Source organism: Mytilus galloprovincialis, chromosome 3 (genome assembly GCF_965363235.1).
Source record: "Mytilus galloprovincialis chromosome 3, xbMytGall1.hap1.1, whole genome shotgun sequence".
Taxonomy (NCBI): Eukaryota; Metazoa; Mollusca; class Bivalvia; order Mytilida; family Mytilidae; genus Mytilus; species Mytilus galloprovincialis.
This window is the reverse complement of record NC_134840.1, coordinates 60,381,934-60,409,127: the sequence shown is the minus strand read 5'-3', so window position 1 is coordinate 60,409,127 and position 27,194 is coordinate 60,381,934. Positions and strand designations below refer to the sequence as shown.

At 31.9% G+C, this 27,194-nt stretch overlaps 2 protein-coding genes across 2 annotated transcripts; one reads left to right on the top strand and one right to left on the bottom strand.

The window, feature by feature from the left end:
* Positions 1-5,093: 5,093 nt before the first annotated feature.
* On the bottom strand, positions 5,094-9,376 carry LOC143068537 (COP9 signalosome complex subunit 9-like). Its single transcript, XM_076242672.1, has 3 exons — positions 9,221-9,376; positions 6,531-6,603; positions 5,094-5,310 (listed from the first exon to the last, which is right to left on the bottom strand). The coding sequence occupies exons 1-3, from the start codon at positions 9,290-9,292 to the stop codon at positions 5,273-5,275; spliced, it is 183 nt and encodes a 60-aa protein (XP_076098787.1). The 5' UTR covers positions 9,293-9,376; the 3' UTR covers positions 5,094-5,272.
* A 136-nt stretch (positions 9,377-9,512) lies between these two features.
* On the top strand, positions 9,513-26,558 carry LOC143068533 (uncharacterized). The gene is made up of 9 exons (XM_076242667.1): positions 9,513-9,603; positions 9,697-9,784; positions 13,621-13,721; positions 16,664-16,865; positions 17,527-17,718; positions 20,197-20,588; positions 21,049-21,277; positions 22,691-22,861; positions 23,735-26,558. The coding sequence occupies exons 2-9, from the start codon at positions 9,742-9,744 to the stop codon at positions 23,881-23,883; spliced, it is 1,479 nt and encodes a 492-aa protein (XP_076098782.1). The 5' UTR covers positions 9,513-9,603; positions 9,697-9,741; the 3' UTR covers positions 23,884-26,558.
* The last annotated feature ends 636 nt before the right edge of the window (positions 26,559-27,194 follow it).

The window sequence follows — 27,194 nt, the reverse complement described above, 5'->3', positions numbered from 1 at the left end:
ATCAAGTAAATTATAGACCTTGCTTGAATGCCTTTAGATATTTATATTTATATTTTTATTTACATTTTTTTTTTTAAAGATCTTGTTAATTCTTAATTAAACATTTATCTTTCAAACATAATTTACAGAATCACTTTATGTAGTGTAGATAAAAAGTAATGGGCAATGAATAAATCTATCATCCTTTTATGTCCATCACCTAATATATATACATGTATTTGTGTATTCAATTATGAGATCAAATATTTGTATATTGAGATGTATATTGGTCTGTATTATTATGTTAGACTGAGGTTGATAAGTAATGTGGTCAATTTAATTGGCAGTTATGGAGGTGGGGCATTGTAATTAAAGGTCCACCTTGTCTCTGTTTGTTTGGTGATAATGACAGTTGTCAATCATACTAGTATTGTATCAATACTCATTTTGTTAATCAAACTCATTAAGAAAGCCTGCACATGCACACACCTTAATGACATACATTCTTGAATGAACTGCTCCAAAAATATACGCATTTTTTCACAGTTTATATGTGTATTGTTTGCACATAAATGAGAACTATAGGGAACTATATTTCAGTGCAGTGAATACATTTAGTAGCTAACCTGTCAATCTAATTAAAATTAAATCTCTCACTCACTCATTTTTTAATGCTTGGTCGCTGCGACCAAGCATTAAAAAATGAGCGAGTGAGAGATTTAATTTTAATAAGATTGCTAACCTGTCATGTTGTTAGGGAGGCCAGTGCCTTAAGAAAGATTTAGAACAAGTTCCAGTCTTTCCAAAAAACTGCACAAACTATGACAGAATTATGAAGGCTGTGAAGTGACCTATAATAATTCGTCATTTGGTCTCTAGTAGCAAGTTGTCTCATTGGCAATCAGACCACATCTTGTTTTTCAATACAGCACTTTCATTTAAAAGTGTCTTAACCACCTTGGATCTATTTTTAACCTGCGTAAAAGAATCGGGTATAGTTTTCACTTGACCTTGTCTCAGTTCATCCAAAAAAAAAGGATTGGTCCAAGTTTTCTTGGCTTCTTTGAAAAGGAATGATTTGATTAAGTCTGAAGCTTGTAAAGTTGAGTTGTAATGAGTGAGCAAATTTTAGATCTGCTGTGTAACCACTTCCTCAGCTTGCCAATAGTTTGAAATTTTACGAGATTCTGTGTACAAAAACAATTAATTTTTGTCTGGCCTTTAACAAGTCACTGAATGGGACAAATAGGGATTATTGTAGAGTTGCATAAAAGATTTGTATAAAGCTTTAAATTTCAGAGAGAAGATGATCTTGATGCTTTTAAAATACCTTAAATGCAGATGCCTTATGTTTTGAAGTTTGGGTGGATTATTTGTTAAAATTGGCTCTAAATTTTTGATGTTTTATAAATTACAAAATTCACGTGATAATACAAAAATATTATTTTTTGGCCCCTTCCTTTAAAATTTATGAAGCTATGACATTATTTGTATTTAAGTTCCATTTTAGTAATTTGTTTCCATAATTTTAAATTGTTTTTGGCATAATTAACCTTTGCTGCCATCCACGATGCAAAACTTTTTATATTGATGAATTCTTTATCAAAATTGGAATCTTTTGGATAAAAAACATTTTGGATTGACGGTGGTGGCCAAGGATTTCCTAAAGCTTTTAGGTCTGAAAATTGCACAAAATCATCAAATTATGATAAAATGTAGAATATTATGTACTTTTATGAAACAAATTTATTTATTTAGATTTAAGGCTTTTCAAATAGACCCATTTACAAAACAAATTGCGAAATTTTCGGTGTTTTATTGTCGAGCCTGCAACTTTTGTTGCAGAAAGCTCGACATAGGGATAGTGATCCGGCGGCGACAGCGATAGCTAACTTCTTAAAAGCTTTATATTTTAGAAGGTGGAAGACCTGGATGCTTCATACTTTGTATATAGATGCCTCATGATACGAAGTTTCCGTCAGTCACATGTCCAATGTCCTTGACCTCATTTTCATGGTTCAGTGACCACTTGAAAAAAAAGTTCAAATTTTTTGTAATGTTGAATTCTCTCTTATTATAAGTAATAGGATAACTATATTTGATATGTGCGTACCTTGCAAGGTCCTCATGTCTGTCAGACAGTTTTCACTTGACCTCGACCTCATTTCATGGATCAGTGAACAAGGTTAAGTTTTGGTGGTCAAGTCCATATCTCAGATACTATAAGCAATAGGGCTAGTATATTCGGTGTATGGAAGGACTGTAAGGTGTACATGTCCAACTGGCAGTTGTCATCTGACCTTGACCTCATTTTCATGGTTCAGTGGTTATAGTTGAATTTTTGTGTTTTGGTCTGTTGTTCTCATACTATATGCAATAGGTCTACTATATTTGTTGTATGGAATGATTGTAAGGTGTACATGTCTAGCGGGCAGATGTCATGTGACCTTGACCTCATTTTCATGGTTCAGTGGTCAAAGTTAAGTTTTTGAGTTTTGGTCTTTTTATCTAATACTATATGCCATAGGTCAACTATATTTGGTGTATGGAAATATTTAATGATCTTTATGTCAGTCGCGCAGGTTTTATTTGACCGTGACCTCATTTTCACGGTTCATTGCACAGTGTTAAGTTTTTGTGTTTTGGTCTATTTTTCTTGAACTATAAGTAATAGGTCAACTATATATGTTGTATAGAAGCATTGTTAGTTGTACATGTCTGCCTGGCATGGTTCATCTGACCTTGACTTCATTTTCAAGGTTCATTGGTCTTTGTTTAGTTATCTTGGTTAATGTTAAGTTTATGGTACAGTTGTTATAAAGCTTAGCTTTTTACATAGGACGATCAACATAATATCAATGATTAGTATAGAAGCGAGACATTTCAGCGTGTGCACTCTTGTGAGAAAATTGATGATTTAGGCCAATTTGTGCCATAAGTGAACCTTGTCCTTTTTGTGGTCAATTCGGTCCACTATATTGGTGGTATGGAATGATTGTAAGTGTACATGTCCTACTTGCAGGTTTCATCTGACCTTGACCTCATTTTCATGTTTTTTATGGTTTGGTCTTTTTCTCAGATGCTATAAGCAATAGATCAGCTGTATTTGGTATATGGTTTGATTGTAAGGTGTACATCTGATATTTTTCAAGATTCATTGGACAATGTTAAGTTTTTGTGGTTTGGTCTACTTCTAAGATACTATAAGCAACAGGACCACTTTAGTTGGTGTATGGAATGATATTAGGAAGGCAGGTTTCAAGTTTTTGTTGTACATTGTTTTATTCATTTCTCAGATACTACGGTATAAGGCATAGGTCAACTATATTTGGTGTATGGAATGATTACTTCGTGTACCAATACATGCTGTCTAGCTGGATTCATCTGAACTTGATCTCATGTTTATGGTTCATTGGTTAATGTTCAGTTTTTGTTGAGACTAAGACTTCTGTTGCAGAAAGCTTGGCATAAGGATAGTGATCTGGCAGTGGCGGTGTTCGCTCACTTCCTAAAAGCTTTGTATTTTACAAACCTGGATGCGTCATACTTTGTATATAGATGTCTTATCATTATGTTTTGTAGATTTCTTCTGTCATATGTCCATGTCCTTGACCTCATTTTCATAGTTCATCCACTACTTGATAAAAAAAAATTTAATGTTAATTTCTGTTTTATTATGAGTAATGGGATGACTATATTTAGAATGTGCATACATTGCATGGTCCTCATGCACGTCAGACAGTTTTCATTTGACCTTAACCTCTTTTCATGGATCAGTGAACAAGGTTAAGTTTTCATTGTCAAGTTCATATAGCAGTTACTATAAGCAATAGGTCTACTATATTTGGTGTATGGAATGATGTCCAACTGGCAGGTGTCATCTGACCTTGACCTAATTTTCATGGTTCTGGGGCTAAGTAAAGTTATTGTGTTTTTGGCTTTTTTAAAATACTTTATGCAAGAGGTCAAATATATTTGGTATATGGAAATATTTTATAATGAACAAAAAGTTACATGTCAGTCTTGCAGATTGATTTGACCTTGACCTCATTTTCATGGTTCATTGCTCAGAGTTAAGTTTTTGTGGTAGATCTCTTTCCTTAAAACTATCAGCAATAGGGCAACTATATTTATTGTATGGAAGGATTTTGAGGTATATTTGTCTCTCTGGCAGATATCATCTGACTTTGACCTTATTTTCATAGTTCATTGGTCAATGATAATTTTTATGGTTAGGTTTGTTTCTTAGAAACTATAAGCAATAGGTCAACTTTATTTAATATTTACTAGTAGATTGATTGAAGGTGTACAAGTCTGTCTGGCATGGTTCATCTGACCTTGACCTCATTTTCATGGATCAATGGTCAATGTTTAGTTTTCTTGTTTGTCTGCTCATCAGAAACTATAACCAATAGATCTACTATATTTGGTGAATTGAATGATTATAAGGTGTACATGTATTTCTTGTTTGGTAAGCTTACCTTGACCACATTTTCTCGTGTTAAGTTTATGTGATACTTAATAGTAAAGGTTTATATTTAGGACTATCAACATACAACCAATGCCATGTCATGATGGTAAGTAAAGAAGGCGACACATTTCAATGTGTGCACTCTTGTTGTAATTAGGTGTTTCTCTGATGCTGTAGGCAATAGGCTATTTATATATATATAAAGGAAAATATAAAATTTATCTGTACAAGCTTAACAATATGAAGGAAAGTGAAACCCATTGAATTTTCCTTGTTTCATAGCAATTTTATATGTTATGACAATGTATGTGAGTTATTTAGTCCTGCATTGCTATTGGTGGTTTTAAATGTTCACTATTCAAAATTTCCAATAATTCAGTGCAGAAATGAGCATGGCTTAGATGAGACTGAAAAGAGAACACCAATATTAACCAATATTATGCTGTAATCATTCATTTAATGAAATAACTTCCAACATATGCAGGATCTAGGATTCTTTACATACATCCTTTCAGTTTATCTATATAGTAATTTTTTTTTATTGTGGGATAGGTGATCCTTTTTCAACAGCATACCATTTATCAGCTTTATATTTTAAAATTTGATAAACCACTTAATGTCAGGGGCATAAAACAAGCAGTCATTTTCTTTTAAGTAAAAACTATTTAATATAGCACATATTCAATACAATAAAAACACATATGTTTTGTGACATGACAATGAATGCTTATAGTACTTGGTGTAGTACATGGATGACATTAATATGTTCTATAACATTTTAAAAGGCAGATCTTGTTTAGTATTTGTTAAACAGCATGGTCTTCATGATAAATCTTCATCATCAAATAGATCATCAAAATCTGAAATTAAAAAAATTCATAAAAAGTTGCAGAAAATTAATCTATTTTGCTGGCCAGGGTAATCAAACTGAAAATGATGTATGCACATTTCCTGACCAGAAAGCAACTAGTGAATAGCAACTCATAAACTTCATCTGTCTTACACATACTCATTTGATGACAAAAAAAATCTTATTTTTCACAAAATTCTTTCGAATTACAGTCAATTCTCATGCAAATGTATATAAAATCAAATATCTGACAATAAATCCTCCTTTAATACATATTTAAAGCAGAACAATTCTTTTTTCAAAAAGATAATTCTCAATTTGATCCAAACAATATTGGTTCTGTACCATAAATGCGGCATGCAAAGAGAAGTAGCATATTTAGTTTTAAAATTTTATGGTTGACTGTCAAATCATGATCAAGCACCTTCAAACTTCAAGGCTTCGTTCGTTTTCCCGTTTGAATGGTTTTACACTAGTAATTTTTGGGCCCTTTATAGCTTGTTGTTCGGTGTGAGCCAAGGCTCCGTGTTGGAGGCCGTACATTGACCTATAATGGTTTACTTTTTTAAAATTGTTATTTGGATGGAGAGTTGTCTCATTGGCACTCACACCACATCTTCCTATATCTATATAGCATACACTATGAGATAAACACAGTGATTTAAAATTTGTCAAGATAATAAGCAGCAATACAAATATTTGGATAACTTTTAAGTATTCTTGTACAAGTGCATCAGCAACAAGGAGGAATATATAATACATATTTATCTTTTGTTTTTATTCATATAGTTGCTTTTTTAGTTGAATGTTTAGTTTAGTACACACCCTTAGTGACTCTTGCAGATACTATCATATTTTTTTCAACTGTATCAGACACTAGAAGAATTCAAAGTTTTTACATAACAGATATAATGTTGCTTCCAGTGCATGGTCAGCAAACACTGAACACCATGATTATTTTATACTATTTCCATATTCAAGCTGTTTTTTTTTGTATTGTACATGCATATACTATTGTACTAATTTGCCCATAACAGATCCTCTATTGGATTAAATACTATCATCATACGGATGATACTTGCATGATGCTGATTAAAAGATACATGTACAACTAAATTCAATCAATGTAAACAATAAGGTATGAAATACAAATAATTTGGAATCAGCATCTCTTTTCAATCAGTGTAAATAAAATAAAGTATAGTACATGAAATACAAATCAAATCTTACCATTATAAAAGTCAGCATGGACAGATTTTTCATTTGCTGCCAAATCCATCAGAAGAGCACTAGAACCTCCAGCCTGAAAAATGCAGAAGTATCAAATTAGCAATCAATTTGAATGACAAAATATGAGTTTGAGTTATTTCCCTTGGGACACCATTTTGGAGGGATGAACCATTTATTTATTAGTGAAAACCCTGTTTTGACAGTTCAAATCATTTAATGTTCTGTGATTTTGCACATGACTGCTAAAAATGTTTCATTTGAATAAAGGAAAGACTTTTTACTTTAAAATACAGTTCAGTTTGGAAATAAACAGACTACCAAGGATGCAGAGCTGAGCCTAAGTAATTTCATTTTGATAAAATTGCCTTACAATAAAGCTAATGTTATAAAATGTTAAAATGGTTAAATACCATTCATGCTGAATATGGTTAATCATGGGATCGAAATTATAAATTTATGCTTGAGCTCATCAATTTTAATTATTCTGTCCCTTTGCAAGATTAATACAACAACAATGTACATGAACAATTCTATTTGTGTTATATTTCGGAATGAATTAATCAGGTAATGCACTGAAAGGAAGCAAGGCTCACCCCACTTTTGAAAAGGCTATATTTAAATTCATTCCATACTTAGGTGGGCCTTTCAGTGTTCTCCCCAGATATTACATTTAGCATCCTGGTAAACAGAGGAAATTGAAATACCATCTTAATTCTAAAAATTATAGCATCACATCCATAACATAATGATAAATCTATAAGAAAACCACTTCAGATAGCATCACATTTAAGATTATAGCATCACATTACCCTGATGCCAAGAGGCCCTGAGGAGAACACTTCGGCTTAATTACAGTGGGATGATTTATCTCATTTCCTTTATTATTCAGGGAGTTGCCTTAATTTAGGGGGATTTACTTTTTGTTTCATTATGGGCAGAGTTGGAAGGCCTAAATTTTATCTTTGATTTAAAGCTTTTCATAAATAGGTCCAATTGGTCTACAGTTATAGCCAGCTGTTCTACTTTGATTTTGCAATAATTTGAGTTGTTATTGATTCTACCATAACACTGGTCACACACCTGTCAACCTATGAAAATGAAGGTCATGAGACTCATGGCCTGAATTGAAGAAGAACAAACCTTTTCCCATCTAAATTTAGGCCTTATTTTATTACTTAAGTTATATTTTAAATCAGACAGTTTTTTTTGTTAAACAACTTTGAAATAAACAAATCATGTGACCTTTAACTTAACTTACATTATTGGTTGTTAATTAACAGTGTTTTTGACATCAAAGCTGTCAAGTGAATCCATGTGCTTAATGAGTCACTTAATTTGACAGTAAAATGAGGTACACACTATACTTATATATAACAATAAATATATCAAACACAATTTATAATTGCCGTACGCCCACAAGACTAGAAGGAGTCGACACCGGATTTTATTATAATCTATCAAAACAAACATAATATTTTGCAATAATATATACATGTATATACATATAAACAATGCTTTCAATACAAAATGAAAACATTGACTCCGTCATAAATGAACCCGCCTGCCAGGAAAAACCAACAACCAAGTTACCTTAGTCGTTATGGAAACCTGTGTCCAAACCCTAATGCTTGGAAGATCGTCTCGAGAGGTGTACTTGGACAATACTGAAAATTAGCTTATGTTTACATAAACAAAATATCATCAAAATGTGTAATAGCAAACAAAAATACCAATATCTAGTACAAAAAACAAGAAAAAATCAAACAATAATGAACCAACATTAAATCTGAACTTGACCAGTTCGAAGTTGGCGAGAGAATGGTCTGATAGGGAAATTAACCCGCCAAAAATAGCCATTCATGTGATACTACAATTAATATCACGTGTCCATACATCATGTACATATATTGAAAGAACCGTTAGTACAATAATTTTCCTCTATACTTCGAAACGCGGAAAATTATAATTATTACAGCTAGTTGAAATTCCTTTCCAGAAAGAATAACAAATTTGCTAGTATTGCAAAGGAAAATCACTTATGTGATCAGTCTAAATATACCTTATCGCTATATGTCTGTCATAACTTGGAATCACAAAGGTTTCCGTAAAATTTTGAGGTCAAAATAGAAAATGTCTGATGCCACAAGAGAAATGATTGTTGTACAATGTCAATAGACGTATTTCCACTTGTATGCAAATTTATCCACCATACACCTTATCACTATTTGTCCGCCATAACTGGACATCACAAAAGTTCAAAATGTGCAACTGAATATATAGCCCAGTTTGCAGCAGATATGGTCATAGCAGGTATTGTAAGGTGGCGGATTCAGAGGGGGTGGGATTTGGTGGAGGGGTTGGAACCCTCCCTCTTTTTGAATGTCGGACCAATGCATTTGAATAGGGACATAAGGTTGGATCCCCCCATTTTATCTTGGGTTGGGAACTCCCTTTTTATAATGGCTGCATCTGGCCAGGTTTTATATCAGTTATTAAACTTCCATGTGTGTTACCAATGTAACAATTGCTTCAATGAGGGTAACAAAACAAGATACCTATATTCACCAAATAATTTTCAGGTGCATATTTTTGTGCCATATCTTAAACTCGAAATATCAGATTTATGAACAAATGAGGGCAGCAATACTTATTTCTTTCTCAATAATTAGGATTGATATATTGCTTATTACTTCTTCAATGTCCATGTAAGGTCCTGCTCCCTCAGGAAACATTTCATCAACAGCTACAATTGACGGTTTCATGATTGTTGTCCTGAAATTTACATTAAAGTGTAAATTTATCGTGTTTGTAAATTTCTAAATCAGTCATATGAACAAGATACAAAGAACTGTCGATTATGTACCAATATACGTTAATTAACTTTTTATATACTCATATAAGAAATTATGATTATCCTTAATAATTTCAAATTCAGAAAAAGGATTGTTTTAATGTATATTGATGAACACTTTACGAAATAATTTCAGTAAAGTCAAGGTCACATGACGAAGTCATATGATCCGTATGAGCGGCAGGTGATTGGGATTCATTGAGATTATTATTGATATATTTGGTAAGCATTGACACTTATTATTGCCTTGTGTGTCACTGAAATACAATAGAACAGTCTAAGAATTTGTATTACATACTTTTCTTTTTGTTATAGGTTTTCTAGATCCTTAAAATTTACATTTCAACATCATTCTGAAAAATGAACGGGTTTACTCTTCTCATCACCGCCCTCCTCATAATTGGTAAGTATTTCTTATTAACTGACGTAAGTTTGCACACTTATTATTCTAGTTGTTTTAAATGATTTGGTTTGGTATTAAACTATATAAACATGCATGACGGACATTTACAACAAAACTTGATCAGAGCGAAGTTGTACAAAAATGGGTATTGACAATACATGTCATTTGAACATACAATGTATACTTTAGTGATGTACCACATTTCTGGAAGCATGTCTTACACTGGAAAAGATTGTTGATTTCGCATGCCTGTATGACTTCATTTACCAGATAAAAAGGTGCCACTATCCCGGCTCTATTAAAAGTTTCCAGCACTTTCAGATTCTGTAAGGTAGTATAGAAATAATTTATGTCCCATAAGTATGTAATCTTAAGTCCAAATAATTATGACGTCTGACAAGGCCTTCCTACGACGTCATAACTCTGAAGCCATTAATTACGTCTGGACTTTTTTTTATTGACAGATAGAAATTTTTACGTAGTTACAAAGTCCTACCTTTTTTGTGCTTATTGATGCAAAATATTTCCAGAAGTATCCTAAAGGAAGGATAAAATAAGATGTGATTCCATTTGAGGTGGGCATATATTTATTTTGTTTTTAAAATGAGTTTGAGTTTGCTCAACATGTGTTGGTAATGACGATGCCTACATATTGGTCACATACACATGGTAATGGAAGTCACATGACAAATTCAACTAACTGCTGTATTCTGGAACTGCTGTATTGTCCCCTTTTATTGGTCTATGTACTGAATCAAAAATGGGAAACAATAGACTGCTTTCATATTACTGCTTTTTGACTCTTGAATATAGCTTTCGACAAGTTACCTTCTTAGTGGTTAGACATTCTGGTACTTTGTCAAGAAAAAAGTGACCAAAACAATAAAATACCGAGCTTACAATCAGTGCAATTTGGGATAAGTCAACAATTTTCTAATGATTTTGTCCTGTTTTGAAAACTTAAAAAAAGATCCCCCTTAATTACACTTAAAAATATCTTTTATTCAAGTAACTCAAATAATTACAGCCCCCTTTTACAGTCATTGTCCTCCAAATGTAGCAATTGAAGTGAGTGAAATATAAATACTGGATTATCAGAGGGGGATTTAGGGATTGGGGCCCGGGTCCCCCCTTTTTTGGAAAATATTTAGTTGCTTATATAGAGAATCACTGAAGCGTGACTGGAGCGGGTCCCCTCTTAGGCAGTCAGTGGGCCCCCACTTATGTAAAATCCTGGATCCACCACTGATTATTCAGGTAATTGTTCAAAAGATAGTAAAATAATTATACTGATACAATGTACAAATGTATATTTCTGTAGACTGAATTCAGTCTATTTTAATCCAACAGCTTCAAAAATTTAACACAACTTTTTCATGTTTTGGTTCTCATTTGTTAAAAATTATTAGAATTGTTTGTAATTAAACTGGAAATAAAACATTTTGGACAATATATATATATATGTTTGAATTATTCTAGCTAAGTAATTCACACATTAAAATGCATCTTTTGAAAATTGTTTAATTTATATTTAATTTATTGTGCTTATTGCTGTTTTAAAATTCATTTAACATGTTAAAGTCAATACAGGAGTTAATAGGTGTATATTTTTTTATGACGTAACAATATTGTTATATTTTTTTATGACGTAACAATATTACATACATCATTTGTACATTGTACTACTTGTATATATAAACCAAGGGCTTTCATGGCTTTATATTACAGTCTAAATGAATTGTGATTGTATATCTAATTTCTATGTTTCTATGCTTAATAATCTTTTTCCTTACACATGTATTTTCTATATGCCCTTTTTGGCTTTTAATTGGAATTAAAATGTGTTCTAGTTCTTGACATTAACAATGTTCTGGTATCATATTAGAAAATGTTCATGTACATGTATTACATGTATTAACAAAGTTAAGTGACTAAAATCAATAATGGAAATAATGCATTTGCATTATATTCACCATGTAGTTAAAGAGATTATAAGAAAATGTTTAATTGATAATTGTGTTGGACATGTTGAATGTGTTTGGGTTTTGTTATTGCTCTATGTGTCTTAATACATGAAATATTGATTAAAAAATCTTAAAACAACTTAATAAGGCAATTTTTAGTTTCAACCTTAAAAAAGAAAAATTGTATGATGTTTGAAGAAGCTAAAGACAACTTTCCAAATGCAAATATTCATATCAAACTTGATAATTTCTTGTGATAGTGTGACATTAGGATGCCATTTGATAGCTTTTTTTTTTTTTTATATATACTATTTGGAGAGGGTGATAAAGGGATATTTTCGTGCAATATGTTTTGCCATTTTTATTTCACGTGCAGCCGTGAAAAAGGTTTGTTATTCACCATGTTTCGTGAAATCTGTAAAAAGATCAATGTGCAAGGCAGTCATCCTGAAATGGCAATTTAATTTCGCATTCTTCAACGAAGATATCCCCTTTACACCTTCTTTGGATTATCAAATTTAGGATAAAAAAAGTGTCATGTATCATCTTTACTATATGATATTTACTTCCTGAATTGACAAGAACAAATTCTTTTATATAATAGAAATCTTCAAATTTTACATTTTTATAAGAAGAATATACCATAGTGAACACTGAAATATTCAGGGAAAACAATATAGTAATGATTGAACAAACATGCATTGTTTTTCCTAGTACAAAACTGTACTTACTACAATATTTCAATGAGTGATTAGACAAAATTAATAGGTTTGTATTATTTTAAATTTGGTAAATAAATTGATGTTCTTGAGAGCAGTGGCAGATCCAGAAATTTTCATAAGGGAGGCTCACTAACTTCAGTCATGCCTCAGACTGATTCCCTATTAAAAGTTACCCAAATTTTCCCACAAAAGTTCCCCTAAATCTTCCTCTGTAGTGTTCCAATATTATGAAAATTGGTACTATCAACTTTTGTTTCTTTGGTTAGCTATTTTAGATGTTGGATAGGATGACACAAGCACTACAGACTCTAACAGTATTGATTTACAAGGTCGATATGAAGGAAATTGATTTCACAGTCCTGAAGAAACCCATTGACTGAAATTATACATGTATGCAAAAATATTTGAATGTCTGTTTTGAAGTGTTCTGTCCTACTATCTGTTCCCTTATTATTTAATGTAAATTCATTATTTTTCATGGGATACAATTTTTCATGGGTATAGGTTAACCACCAATTGAAAATATAGACAAAGTACACATTTAGCATAGTTTTCTGTACATATTTTGGTGATACAACAAAATAAAATACCCAGGAAACTAAATATTTCCCTTATTCCATGAAAATTGGTGTTTATGAAATAAAATGAATTCACAGTACATTGAAGCACAATACAATCTATCCCAGTGGCAGATCCAGAAATTTTTCATAAGAGGGGGCCCGGTCCAGTCATGCGTCAGTGATTCCCTATATAATCAACCAAATTTTCCCCATGAAATGAGTGGCCCGAGGCCCCTGAAAAACCCTCCAAATCCATATGGTTCCAAATAGTCAAAACATGTCAAAAGCACCTAAGAGCTACAGTTCAGCAGCTAGCTTTTGTTATGAACATTGCTGTTGAATGAAAGCTCATCAACTGCATGTGAAACATCTACCTATCAAATGGTTGATAATTTCAGGTACATGTACATGTAAATAAGATAATTTTTTACTTTTAACTGAATTCTCTCACACTTAATTCAATTACATGCCGTTTGAAGTCCTTGCAATCTACTGAATCTTTTTAGATTATCTCCTAATTAACCTTGGATTTTTATTTGATTTATACTATACATTGCATTTTCATACATTTCTTTTTATTTTGTTTGAAGGGTGTAGTGCTAAACAGGTTCGATATCCTGATCCAAAAAAACCATGTATTATGATGGACATGAATGCTAATCTTACTCTTTTGTTAAAGAGCAATTCAAGTGTAAGTATATGTATAAAAGTATATAAATTTAAAGCTTTAAATGCACTAGTCTGGATTTTACTTTTAAGGAGGAATGCTCATAACCCAACCTTTAGGAAGCTTTAGTATGTAAAAGAACCAAAAAGTTTAAGAGCTTTACTACCGTTTCATTGCTTACATGCACAATGAAGTACTTTTGTACAAACATACAATAATGCATTGGGTTTTCGATATCACAAACTAGTCAAAACATTTACTAAATTTTATCATCGGTATAAAGACATCATTCGTAAATATAGCTCAACATGCAGACTTCTAATACGTTCAGGTATTTCACATCCAATTTTTTATGGAAATATTCTTTATAAAGCACAAAGGTGTCAGTATTCACCTCAGAAACTTACAAAACCTTTGAATAGACTTATAAGAAGGGATATAATTACGATACTGTTGTCAAGTCATTAAAGATTGCATATTTTGGCGTTAATATTGAGTCATTAATAAGGTCTTTGCATCGGAACTAAACACATTTATTTTTTTAAAAACAGTTGTTGGCATGACACGGGTTATGTTCTTCTCATATATGTTATGATGGTATGATACTAAACCCCTAACGGGAAGGATTGTGCCTGATGTTCATATGATGAAATCATAATCTTTCAGTCAGTTTAATTGAAGTCTGGAGCTGGCATGTCAGTTAACTGCTAGTAGTCTGTTGTTATTTATGCATTATTGTCATTTTGTTTATTTTCTTTGGTTACATCTTCTGACATCAGACTCGGACTTCTCTTGAACTGAATTTTAATGTGCGTATTGTTATGCGTTTACTTTTCTACATTGGTCAGAGGTATAGGGGGAGGGTTGAGATCTCACAAACATGTTTAACCCCGCCGCATTTTTGCGCCTGTCCCAAGTCAGGAGCCTCTTAACTCGAATAATTCAAGCCCTTTCCGTGTCCGATTTTCTCCCACACGAGGGCTTGAACTCTTTGTGATCATTGGCCGCGTCGGCTGCTCTCTGTGATAGAGAGCCAATCAGCGGCGATCAGGATAATGAGTCTGCGCAACTCTCTTGTAATTGTCTTACCAAACACGTGTGTTCAATTAACACAAATCCGATAATAATTAATAAACATCAATTAACATCAGTTTACATCAATTAACATCCGGAACTCCTCCTTCTTTAGCTGCCAGTTTAAATCAAAATTCCCATATTGCAAAGCGATGTGAAAATTCCGGTTGACGATCTTGATCGAGGAAGACGTTCAGGCGTTAATGTAGCCTTCGTAGATCAGCGGAATATAACGACTGAATTATTCGGGTTAGGAGCCTCTGGCCTTTGTTAGTCTTGTATTATTTTAATTTTAGTTTCTTGTGTACAATTTGGAAATTAGTATGGCGTTCATTATCACTGGACTAGTATATATTTGTTTAGGGGCCAGCTGAAGGACGCCTCCGGGTGCGGGAATTTCTCGCTACATTGAAGACCTGTTGGTGACCCTCTGCTGTTGTTTTTTATTTGGTCGGGTTGTTGTCTCTTTGACACATTCCCCATTTCCATTCTCAATTTTATTAAAATCAGACGTAATATATTAATGTTTTCTTCTTTTTAGCTCACATGAGCTTTTCTCATCACTTGGCATCTGTCGTCCTTCACTTTTTACACATTGAACTTCTTCTTGAGAAGCACTGAATGGAAGGAAACCAAACTTGGCGTAAACATGATAAATGTAAAATTGTTTCTTATGAGTGATTGACTTTGTTAAACATAGGGCCCTATGGACAATTCAATACATGCAAATTATTTCTTCTTAGAGAACCACTGAATGTAATGAAACCAAATATGGCTTGAATGTTCCTTTAAATGTACTGACAAAGTGTTGTTACTTTAAAGTCAATCTGTAATCCATGATGGCCACCAAGATGCTTAGTTTAACATAGGACCCTATAGACAATACATACAAATGTCTTCTTTTAGAGAACCACTTAATTGAATGAAACCAAACATGACATGAATGTTCCTTTTTATGAGTTGACCAAGTGTTGTTACTTTGAAGCAGATCCATCATCCAAGATGGCTGCCAGTGGTGGATTTAGTCAACACAGGACCCTATTGGAAATACATACAAATGTCTTTTTTCAGAGAACCACTAAATGTAATGAAACCAAACATGGCTTGAATGTTCTTTTTGAGGTGATGACCAAGTGTTGTTACTCTGAAGCCGAACCATAATCAAGGGTGGCCGCCAGGCGCCAGCGAGGACTTTGTTTAGCATAGGACACTATTGACAATACATACAAATGTTTTCTATTTAAACAACCACTGAATAGAATATAACCAAACATGGCATGAATGTTCCTGATGAGGTGCTGACCAAGTGTTGTTACTTTGTAGCTGATCCATGGGGGCTATGTTTAAATAGGACCCTATGGATAGTACATACATTTTTATTCTTATAGAGAACCACTGAATGGATTGAAACAAACATGGCAAATCATGAATGTTTCTAGTGAGGTGTTGTTCCTTTGAAGCTGATCCTCATCCACAATGGCAGCAAGCAGAGAACTCCCTCAAACATAAGACCTTATCATGCTTATAGGAAATACATACAAATGCTTCTTCTAGAGGTGCACTGGCCTGTATCGAATGAAATCAAACATGTCATTAATGTTTTTATGAGGTGCTGATAAAGTTTTGCTATGGTACTTGTTAATGATTTACTGTTAAAAATGGCCACAAGAAATTTTTATTAACTTACGAGGCCAATATTAAACCAAATTTGATCTCAATCATAATAAGGGTATCTGTTATAATTTTAATCTATCTTTACATGATTTCCAAAATCAAAGTAGAATCCGGTGAGAGACAGTTACATTCCTAGAGAGTGGAGGACATCAGATCTAGATTGTACAAAATGTACCTTAAATGCATTTTGTGCTCTATTTTTTATTTATATTTTTCAGATGAAAGCAGAATCAACACTAGATGGTGGTGCTTTGGGCGGTGGAGAGTGTAAAGAGACAGTATCCAGTGTAGATCTTACTTTTGCATCTGGTGTTAAGGGGAATTTAGACTTTAAATTCACACTAGGAGCAGATTCTAATGTGATTATGGATCTTACCCTCACTTTCATGCCAGATTCCATATTCAATAATGGTGATAATGGTATGTTATAAGTTATGAATCATTTATTTTTTCATTTTACTTTTTATGTGAACAAGTTCAAGTATTAGATGTACATTTGTTCACTTGTGTGGTTACAATTTTTTTCAGATGCAGATTGACAATCAAATTACATAAGACTTTTTGACCAGGTGAACGAATTTAAAGGCAATTGAGATCATGATAAACAGTCTGAATAGTTAATTTTTTTCACCTTAATATTTTGTCTTCCTGCAAATTTTTTGGATTTTCTTTGATTTTTGAAAAATAGTATGTTTGTGGATACTTGATTTCATGCATGGTTATTCTAATTAGCCAATTGAAAGTTTTTACTCTGTTGAAAATTTCAATTTTTAGAAATGAGCCTTTGACACAAACTTTTGTTATATTTTGATTCCAAAGGTGTCTATCCATATGATACCTTATTATGTTAATTTATCTGATGTTAGCTGCATAGTTCCTTTAATATACTAGTTATGAACTACATTTGTATGTGTAGTGCTTTTTAAGATGTCCATAGTACCCCTTATTCTTTTTTTTCCATTGCACAACTGTTACCTGTAACTTAGATATGCCCATATAATGATCAAGATTGAATTTTAGCTAAATTTAAAAGGCAGTACAATATGAATTAGTTTGTTATTTTAAAATATGTATTTTTCAGTTCCAAAGACTGCAACAACTGTTAGCAGTACAAAACTATCTACAATGACAGCTTCCTATACATGTACAGAACCTAGGGTAATCAAATTTAATCCAGTGGAAGGAAAAGATGGCGAAGTGTATGATTTCTCTATGACAATCAGTGATGTCAAGATCCAGGCTTTCAATGTCACTGGTACTTCTTACTCTCCAGGTAAGGATCGTCAAAATATTCTACCATTCACATGTAGTCATGTATAACACTTTCAATCGTGTCCTTCACCTTAAAAGTTTGTTGCATCTTTGTGAAGTCATTTACCTGATAAAGGGGGAATGTCTGTATCGCTGCTCTATTAAATTTCATAAAGTGTCTTTGTGATCATCATCATGCAGGATTAACAAGAAATGATATTTGTTCTGTAAAGGACGACATAAAAAAATCAATGAAGGATATAAAACTTAATTCAAATAGTTTGGGTGGGGGGGGGTAAATTGGCATCGATTTTATATATATCCTTATGGAACAATCAATTTTTCCCAAATTAAGTTAAGAGGGGGGTCAATGAAAGAACTATATGAATTAAGTTTTTTTTTATCCTACATTGAACTTTTGATGTCATCCCTAAGTATTTTATCACAATTTCAGCAGTGCTGAATATCAATAAAAAGAATTTAATTTGCCAAATGATTCATGCATCCCCACACTCAACATGGGGCACAGAGTGACAATACCCCTAAACGTACGAATGATGTCCACTAAAACCAAAGTTTTTGATGGAAATGCAATGAACTTTCAAGTGGTCTATTGCCTACTTCTGATTACAAGAAGAATGATGATGATAGCTAGTGTTGCAGGATCTTGGTAACACACATTTGGTTGATACTATCTTACGCAGGTCATATATTAGGTTCTTCTCCATGATAAAATGAAAATCATTTTTTTTTTTTTTTTTTTTTTTTATTTTAGTCAATGTATGTATGTGTTGTGATACACATAAAAATTTCTTTTATATAGTTCTCTTTTATAGAATAATGTCTTCAGCTACATTAGGTGACTATTATTTACATTACATGCTTGAGTGACTTTGGTTAAGTGCAAAACTTAAGTCTTTACATGTAACTATTAACTTGCCAAATTCAGTATATAATCTAAATTTAAGTAACCAAAACCAAGTAATTATGAGTTATCCTCTTTGTTAAAAGTGTTAGAAAAATTAATTTTACACAGAAGATGACATTTTACAAATTTTTGTTAAAAAGGATAATCTTTTAAGATAAAATATTTGCTTGTAAAAGACTTTTCCCAATTTATTGTATATTATTGATCCAATTTATAATTGTATACCATTGAATTAAGTACATTTGCAACAGCTGTCCCCTTGACTAATACCTGTACAATGTTTGATATGTATAACGTTCTAATAGATATATAGTGGTTACTAAGGTAATACATCTACTATTGATGATTTAGTACACTGTTGATGTATCTGTCATGTATGCATATTTAAACAGTTATGACAATTTTGAATATATATATTACTCTGTCCATGCTGATTGTGTGACAGAAAATTATTTAAAATGAGATAAATTATTTATGAATATTGCAAATAGACTGAATAAATACTGATCAGGATTGTTTACTTATGATTTATATAGATCATCAGGTAGATTATCTAATCACTTGTGTAATATATGGATGATTAAAATACATCCTGTTGAATATATAGATAGATATAAACTGAAATCTAGTTCCTTTAATATATATAAAAAAAAAAATTTTATGCCCACATCTAGGGACATCATGTTTACAGTCTGTTTGGCTGTCTGCTTGGTCATCTGTCTGTATGTTCCAGGTCAGGTTAAAGTCTTTAATGAAGTTGAAGTCCAATCTAATAAAAACTTCGTACACATGTTGCCTATGATACAATCTTTCTAATTTTAAAGCAAAATTAGTTTTGGTCACATTTGCAGGATCCACTAAACATAGAAAATGATAGAGGGAGTGGGGCATCCATGTACTATGGACACATTCTTGTTTATATGTGTTAAGAAGTTATGAACATTGATGAAAAGTTAAAAATATTATAGCTAAGATGCCAAGGATTTATATAAATTCTAGAAGAAAGTCGTATTTTACATGGGTCTCTCCAGGAGAGATTGACCCCTCATTGACGTTATTCAACCTTTGAGAATGTTTTCTATATCTAAATTATCTATATCTCAACAGAAATCTGTAAAACAGTGGCAAAAAATACCATCTTTTCAAAGGCAAATGAAAGGGATATATTCAAACTGACAATGCCATGGCAAAAAAATACTTAAAGACAAACAACAGTACACTAAACTCAACATAGAAAACTGAAGACTGAGCAACTCAAAGCCAACCAAAGACCTGAGTTGATCTCAGTTGCTCCTTGATAAATATCTATGATGCAAATTTTCTACCAAAACATCTGTAATTATACAATCAATATAAAGGTCATAATTCTGCTCTTTTTAGGCAAAAGTGTCTTTTTCAATGATGATCAATCATCATCTTCTTGTTTTCTGTAATATATATATGATGCATGTGTATTTAAACCTCAATTCAATTGGTCGCCTTTCTTATAAGGTTAGTTTTCTCTTATCCAGAGGGTGACTTATAAACATGTTTGGCTGTAATTAACAAAATTTATATTTTTAACTTTTTCAGCTGAGGATTGTACAGCAATAGATGGTCTTACAACAGAAGCAGCTATGACATCACAGCCACCAGTTCAAACTACAGAGAAAAACAATGAAACCACATCAGAGGCACCAACAATACCACCTACGGAGCCAACAACAAAACCACCAACGAATGAATCTACATCAGAGGCACCAGTAGTAACAACTCAGCCAACAACAAAACCACCAACTAATGAATCAACATCAGAAGCACCAGTAACAACACCAGCAAAGCCAACAACACCTGCACAGCCAGTATATCCAACTCCTGCACCTGGTGCACCTGATGTCAACACATACAAAGCAGCCAATGTAAATGGAACTTGTCTCATGTTCAAAGCAGGAATTGAATTCACCTTACCTGTTCTAGTCAATAAAGTAAGTAGTATGGAAATCTAGGATATTTAATTTAAGATTCTAAAATAAGTACAATGTAGGTTGTTTGATGCCTTGGTCTACCATTTGTCCATAGTTGATGAATTTATGGCAACTTTATTAATTTATTATCTTTTGGTTTCTTTTGAATTGTTTAGTTAAAAATTAACACACGCAAAGTTAATTGAATAAAATCAGACATTTCCTCCCTTTGTCTTTGGATATTCAAATTCTTTTTATGGTAAAAAAAAGTTTGAAAATTCGTAGCTATTTTTTACTATTTCATATAAAATTTTATATAGTTTTGACTTATTTCATAGAAATCTCTAGGAGAATATATCAATAGATAATGAGAAATGTCTGGTACTCAGTCTTAATCTGAGATATTATATTGTAGGTTAATGTTACAAAGACACTTGGTAATGGCTGGTACTCAGTCTTAATCTGAGATATTATATTGTAGGTTAATGTTACAAAGACACTTGGTATCAATAAAGAAGATAAAAACAACGAAACAGAGTATGCTGGAGACTGTGATGCTTCCAATATGACACAGACCATGACCGTCACATTTTATAAGACATCCAAGATGCTGATGACCTTTACAAAATCTGACACTGGATATTACTTCTCAGATGTGGATATAACATTCAATTTAGATAAAGAATTGTTTCCTGAAATTGACAGGGAAGGTATTTATCGGCTTTTATTTTAATTTAAAATTAAAATAAAAGCTGATAAATGTTCAGTAACTGAAAAACATACTATAGACCTCAATAGACACTTTTGTTTTATTGTTTTCACTGATATCAGTTTTCATGGATTGAGGAAAAATGCAGTTTTTGTGGGTATTTGATTTCCTGGTTTGTTTAATCATGCATAAAAGCCTACAATAATTGTTAACTTGATTGTACATTTGAATTCCTGGTTTACCTTAAGCTTTACCCTGGCAAGAAGTCCATAAAAATATTGTTTCCCACTAAAATAAAGATGAGTCCAAAATATTCCATTTTCTTAAAGCACATTTAATTCTTGTGTTATTTCCAGTAATATTTTACCTGCCAATTTTCACAATTTAGACTAAACTGTATTATTCTGATCTCTTGTCATGATTATGATTGTAAAAAAGCTCTAAAATACTTATTTATGAACTTCCACATGAGGGAAAAAAGGCATGTTCCTGATTTTGAACTTTCCCAAGGGAGCCAATCTTGGTCAGACAATTGAAGTCTATGTTTCTCAATGTCATATTAATTAGCCCATCCAAATTGTTGTATCTAGTGATTATTAGGCATTGCAAAGAGGGAAAAATTATTTTTATGCCCCAGCTACGATAGTAGAGGGGCATTATGTTTTCTGGTCTGTGCATCCTTTCGTCCTTCCGTCCGTCTGTCCTTCTGTCTGTTTGTCTCGCTTCAGGTTAAAGTTTTTAGCCAAGGTAGTTTTTGATGAAGTTGAAGTCCAATCAACTTGAAACTCAGTATACCTGTGCCCTTGATATGATCTTTTTAAATTAAATGCCAAAATAGAGTTTTTACACCAATTTCACGGTCCACTAAAAATAGAAAATGATATTGCGAATGGGCATCAGTGTACTATGGACACATTCTTGTTTGTTTTTGTTTTTTTAGTTCTATTTCTCTGTTTGTATGTCATAATTGTTTACTATCTGGGGAAAAGTGAAACTGCAAATACTAGTATATAATCAAGTACTTTAGTTGCATACATTTATTTATTTATTTTGTTAGGGGGTGGATTTCATAATATTGTAAGTTTTAGTTATTTAAATATTACTTTGAAACAATTAATTTATTTAATAAAACTTGTTAACTGCTTTCCTGAAATGCAATTCTTTTCCATGATTATCATCATAAAACAACACAGTATTTGGTCATGTATACTAGTCCGCAATTTCTTACCTTAATTAAAATAACATTCAAAGTTCCTATCAATCAAAATGGCTTTTCATAGCTATCATGTATAATCTTCAACAAATGTAAAGTGTGAAAAGTAAGGCATTTAACCTTTATAAATTCTATGGACTGCTTTATAAAAAATGTTGATAGTCCAGATCAATCTTTACTTATACCTACCTTTTTTTACAGAAACCCTGATGGTGAGGAAAACATTTACAAAGGGTCAGTTTGCTGCAGATAAAGACGGAAGCTACAAGTGTAACGATAAAAGTGAATTGGATATACAGGGAGTTAATTTCAGAACATACAACTTGCAATATGCTGCCTTCCAAAAAAATATTACAGAATTTAAAAGTTCTGGTAGGTTTAACTTGAATACCAATTATTCTAAATATGTGAAAAATTTTCTGCCATGTATAATAATGTTTGCAATGAATATATCAATATTAATTTAATGTTTGGTGTGTAAATAAATAACTTAATTATATAACTTGCAATAAGAATCTTAAGGTGACTTTTATGTAAAAATCCTCTAGATTTTTTTGATTTGTATTCAACTAATGAAATTTTGATAAATATGTTTTTTGTGTCTTTGATTTGTTATAAAAGGTTTCAATAGATATGTATACCTGTCGCTATGCAAAGAGGGCATTAAGTTTTACCCTTGATTGTCTGTCTGTCTGTCCCATATTCCATTTCTGGCATTCTAACTCAAAAATTGCTCATCCAAATTTTTGAAACTGGTTTACAATTCTAAGAACCAAAACTTGCAGAGTTCCAATTTTGGCATTGAGTCATTGACTGATATAGAGTTATGTCCCTTTATAACTTGGAAATTAAAAACATTTTGTTTCCACACACTTAAGTTTGCCTAATATCTAAAGAAACTTTAACGCAATGTTAAGAACCAAAACTTGCAGACAAAGTTAGAAATTGGAAATAGTAACTTACTGTTCTAGTTATGCCTTGTATAACTTGGAAAATTGCTATTTTTTTTCAATTTGTCACTATTACTAAAGTTTTCCTTATCCAAATGTTATGAATTACATGTACTTGTGCAATTCTTTCAACCAAAACTTGCAGACAGAGGTCAAATATGGGCAGTTAGTCACTAGTTGTTTTAGAGTTATGGCCCTTTATAACTTGGAAAATTGCAAAAACAAATTTTGGGAAATTTCATTTCTGCACTATAAATATTCATACAGTATACTTATCATATCAATCTTATTACAGGTATATCAGAATGCTCCGCTGACTCTGACACCAACTCTGTAGTACCCATCGCAGTAGGTGCTGCTTTAGCAGGATTGGTTGTAATAGTGCTGATAGCTTACCTTATTGGTCGTAAGAGGAGTAGACAGTCTGGATACGAACAGGTGTAACAAGGATGCAGTGGCGATAGTAACTTAACATGAAGGGTGCAAATATGACACAAGATTGATAAAACATATCTTTGTTTAAACAAACAATTCCAAACATTCCTTTTCATCTAGTCTTATATGTAAAAATTATATAAATTTAAAATTATAAAAAAGAAATTCATTATGTGAATAATTCTAATTTTTGTATATTACTTTTTGATGCTTTACTTTATGTAAATTTTATGAAAATATTAAAACTTATAAGTATATGAATTTTTACCTCATGTTAGATTACAGCATGTATGAACAAACATAATTCAAACAAATTGAGGGTCTTGAATAAATTTATGAAACTGGATATCATCATTCATATTTGTTGAATTTTCAATGTACAAGTTGTTTATCATACTTTCATCAGGATCATGTTTTATTCTTTAGGGCGCTTTATTTATTGATAGTAATAAGAGAAATAAGTTTTGAATCATAACTATTGAGTTACTTTGTATTAGTCCCAAAAATGACAGCTTGTTTGAAGGTAGAACTGAGGTATAAAATGTTGATCTTTAGCTTATTCTCAAAATACTCAACCCAAGAATGCATTCTTGTATCTTGTATATAAATTATTTGTAATAATATCTTAAAGTGTTTGTCAGTAACTTTTTGTTATTTGTTATAATCATGTTTGCCTCTGATGACATGATACATATAAACAACTATATGCTTTAACTTTTTGGTCTAGTAAATTAAAAAGAAAAAACCATAACATTTCAAAATTAAAGTGATAAAAAGAGAAAGTTATAAAAATATTTTGTTATTTATAACTTAAATGGTAGTGCCCATGTTCACTACGAACTTAACTGTTTGATAAATATAACAAATTTGGGTTTCCCTTAACATGGGAATGTGATAGTGTTATTAGGCATAATGTCTTAAGGATATTTATATTCTTGTTTTTTTGTTGTTTTTTTTTAACTTTTGAACTGCTGCATTTTTGATATGAGAATAAAGAAAAGAAAATTTCATCTGATGTTTATAATGTTTTCATGTACATATTTGTATGAAAATTTGACAGTAATTGTTTATTGAGTCTTAAAATATGGAAGTACCATAACCCTTAGAACAGGATGTCAAATGGGCTAAACAAATGTAAAATATAAACAAATTTCAGATACAAAGTCATTAGTAAAGAACATTGTCACCATTCCTGATGTGTATTCAGCAAAGGTTTGACCAAAGAAAAACTACCCAATAATTCAATCTGTTTGTTTGCTTAAACTTATAGTACACCATTTATATTGTTGATTTTGTGAAAATTGAAAATAACAAAACAGGCGAAACATCAATAATAAATAAAATTTTGCTGATATTTTTACATGATGAAAGAGTTGTGATTATTGTTTGAATGTATGAGAGTGTATGCTTTCTTGTTGATTTTTTTTCTACATTGTGATTTATTTATTGATTGTTAGATAAGGACAAAAGTGCTTATCATATTTTTAGTTTTCTGTAACTAATGCAATGCCAGTAGTTAATTTGAATACTGCCAGAAAGTTGTTTTGAATATAGTGCTCAGCTTCAGTAGCCACTTTTAAATTATTACCTGAGTTTCATAGAAGTAGGTAGACAATGAACTCAATATGTTCAATGAGGTACACATTTCCTATAAGCTTTTTTGTAGATTTTGGCAAAACTATCAAATCATTTTTCCAAAAAAATAAAAATAATACCCCCTTACATTGCACTATTATTTAGATATTTTATTGTTAGAAGTATTATTCACTTTATTATTCATATGCAATCATTTTCAATACTGTTTTTCTTTCTTTGAATGTGTTCTTTGTTGTTTTTATCTAATATAAACAAATTACTTAAAAGTTTAAACAAAGATAATGTGACCACACAAGTGCTGGCTGAATTTTTTTTGTTAGATTGTTCTACTTTGATTTTTATACACTATTTCAAAACTTAAATTTGGCTGCATCTATAATTTTTTACAGAATTCTTTTTCCAAAGTAAGGAGGGATGTAGTTATATAACTAGTCCATTAAATTTGCTTCCGCTATCTGTACAAATAAAAACTCTGCTGGTAACCGGGGAAAGTGATTGCTTTGTAAAAACTGCATTAAACAGTTTTCAAGAAAGGAAATTATATTGACTATGTACTTCATTTTAATGTATGCACTTTTGTACAACTGCTAACACAGGGTAATCTGTTTTGTATCCTTTAAGCCCACTTTTTTTCATTTGGGGAGGAAAAAAGGAGGTATTTTTTTATGTGTAATCTTTCAGGAAAATGGAGAATCTAGGAATTTTTTTATTACAACCTAAGACAAATTAGTTTTTAAGTTCTCTCTGTCAACTAAAGTAAAGACTATCATGTGGGACAATTTTGTGTTTCATATAACATTTATTCTGTTTACAGAAGGTTTTTTTCTTTGGAACATTTATATATATTTTTCTTTAATTTTTTTTTCCAACTGCCCCCAACTCTTACACTGGCGAAGGAAAAATCATCATCATGATAAGGTATAGCCTTAATTAAAATATAGACTTCATAAATGTTTACATTTAGCATTTGGGATAAGTTCACTGCTCTCTTTAGATATTAGTGGTGTAATTTTGGTGCAAAAAGTGTGATTGTGTCTTTGTTGTCTGTATACATACTTATATTTTGAAATTAAAATCTAATTACTTAACTGCTTTGTGTTTTCATGTGGCAATATTTTTATACAACCGCAGAAAATTGTGCGGTTGTATATTGGTATCACGTTGTTGTCAGCATTGTTTTAAGATGGATGGTTTCCGGATAATAAATTTAGTATAAGTAAAAAGACATCAATAAAATTTAAACAAAATGTTTATAACCACAAAAGGAAGGTTGGGATTGATTTTGGGGGTTATGGTCCCATTGGTTTAGGAATTAGGGGCCCAAAGGGGTCCAAAACATACATTTATCTAGTTTCATGCCAATAAGCATTTCAATTACTCTGAAATTGTACCACAATGTTCATGCCATTAAATAGACGGTTGGGATTAATTTTAAGGGTCACAGGGCAAACAGTCTAGGAATTAAGAGCCAAAAGGGAGCCAAAAACAAGCATTTTTGAAGTTTCGGGACAATATCTTATGGTTTACTGTATGGATCTCTCTGACATTGTACCACAAGGTTCCATATAATAAAGGGAAGGCTTTGTGTCAGTTTGGGGTTAATATCTCTGATATTTAGGAATATGGGGCCAAAAAGAAGAATTTTGGTCGGGCCTTCAACTTTAGTAGAAAAAGCGAGACATAGTGATCCTACATTCTGTTGGTGTTGTCAGGGGAGGCGGCAG

What these genes read in the sequence shown, in the direction of transcription:
- LOC143068537 (XM_076242672.1), bottom strand. Translation starts at nt 9,292, where the DNA reads ATGAAACCGTCAATTGTAGCTGTTGATGAAATGTTTCCTGAGGGAGCA. An exon ending in CTTACATGGACATTGAAGAA is followed by an intron (nt 6,604 to 9,220) that starts GTAATAAGCAAT and finishes TGCATTTTTCAG; the next exon opens with GCTGGAGGTTCTAGTGCTCT. An exon ending in CCATGCTGACTTTTATAATG is followed by an intron (nt 5,311 to 6,530) that starts GTAAGATTTGAT and finishes TTTTAATTTCAG; the next exon opens with ATTTTGATGATCTATTTGAT.
- LOC143068533 (XM_076242667.1), top strand. Translation starts at nt 9,742, where the DNA reads ATGAACGGGTTTACTCTTCTCATCACCGCCCTCCTCATAATTG. An exon ending in TCCTGAAATTGACAGGGAAG is followed by an intron (nt 21,278 to 22,690) that starts GTATTTATCGGC and finishes CTTTTTTTACAG; the next exon opens with AAACCCTGATGGTGAGGAAA. An exon ending in TACAGAATTTAAAAGTTCTG is followed by an intron (nt 22,862 to 23,734) that starts GTAGGTTTAACT and finishes ATCTTATTACAG; the next exon opens with GTATATCAGAATGCTCCGCT.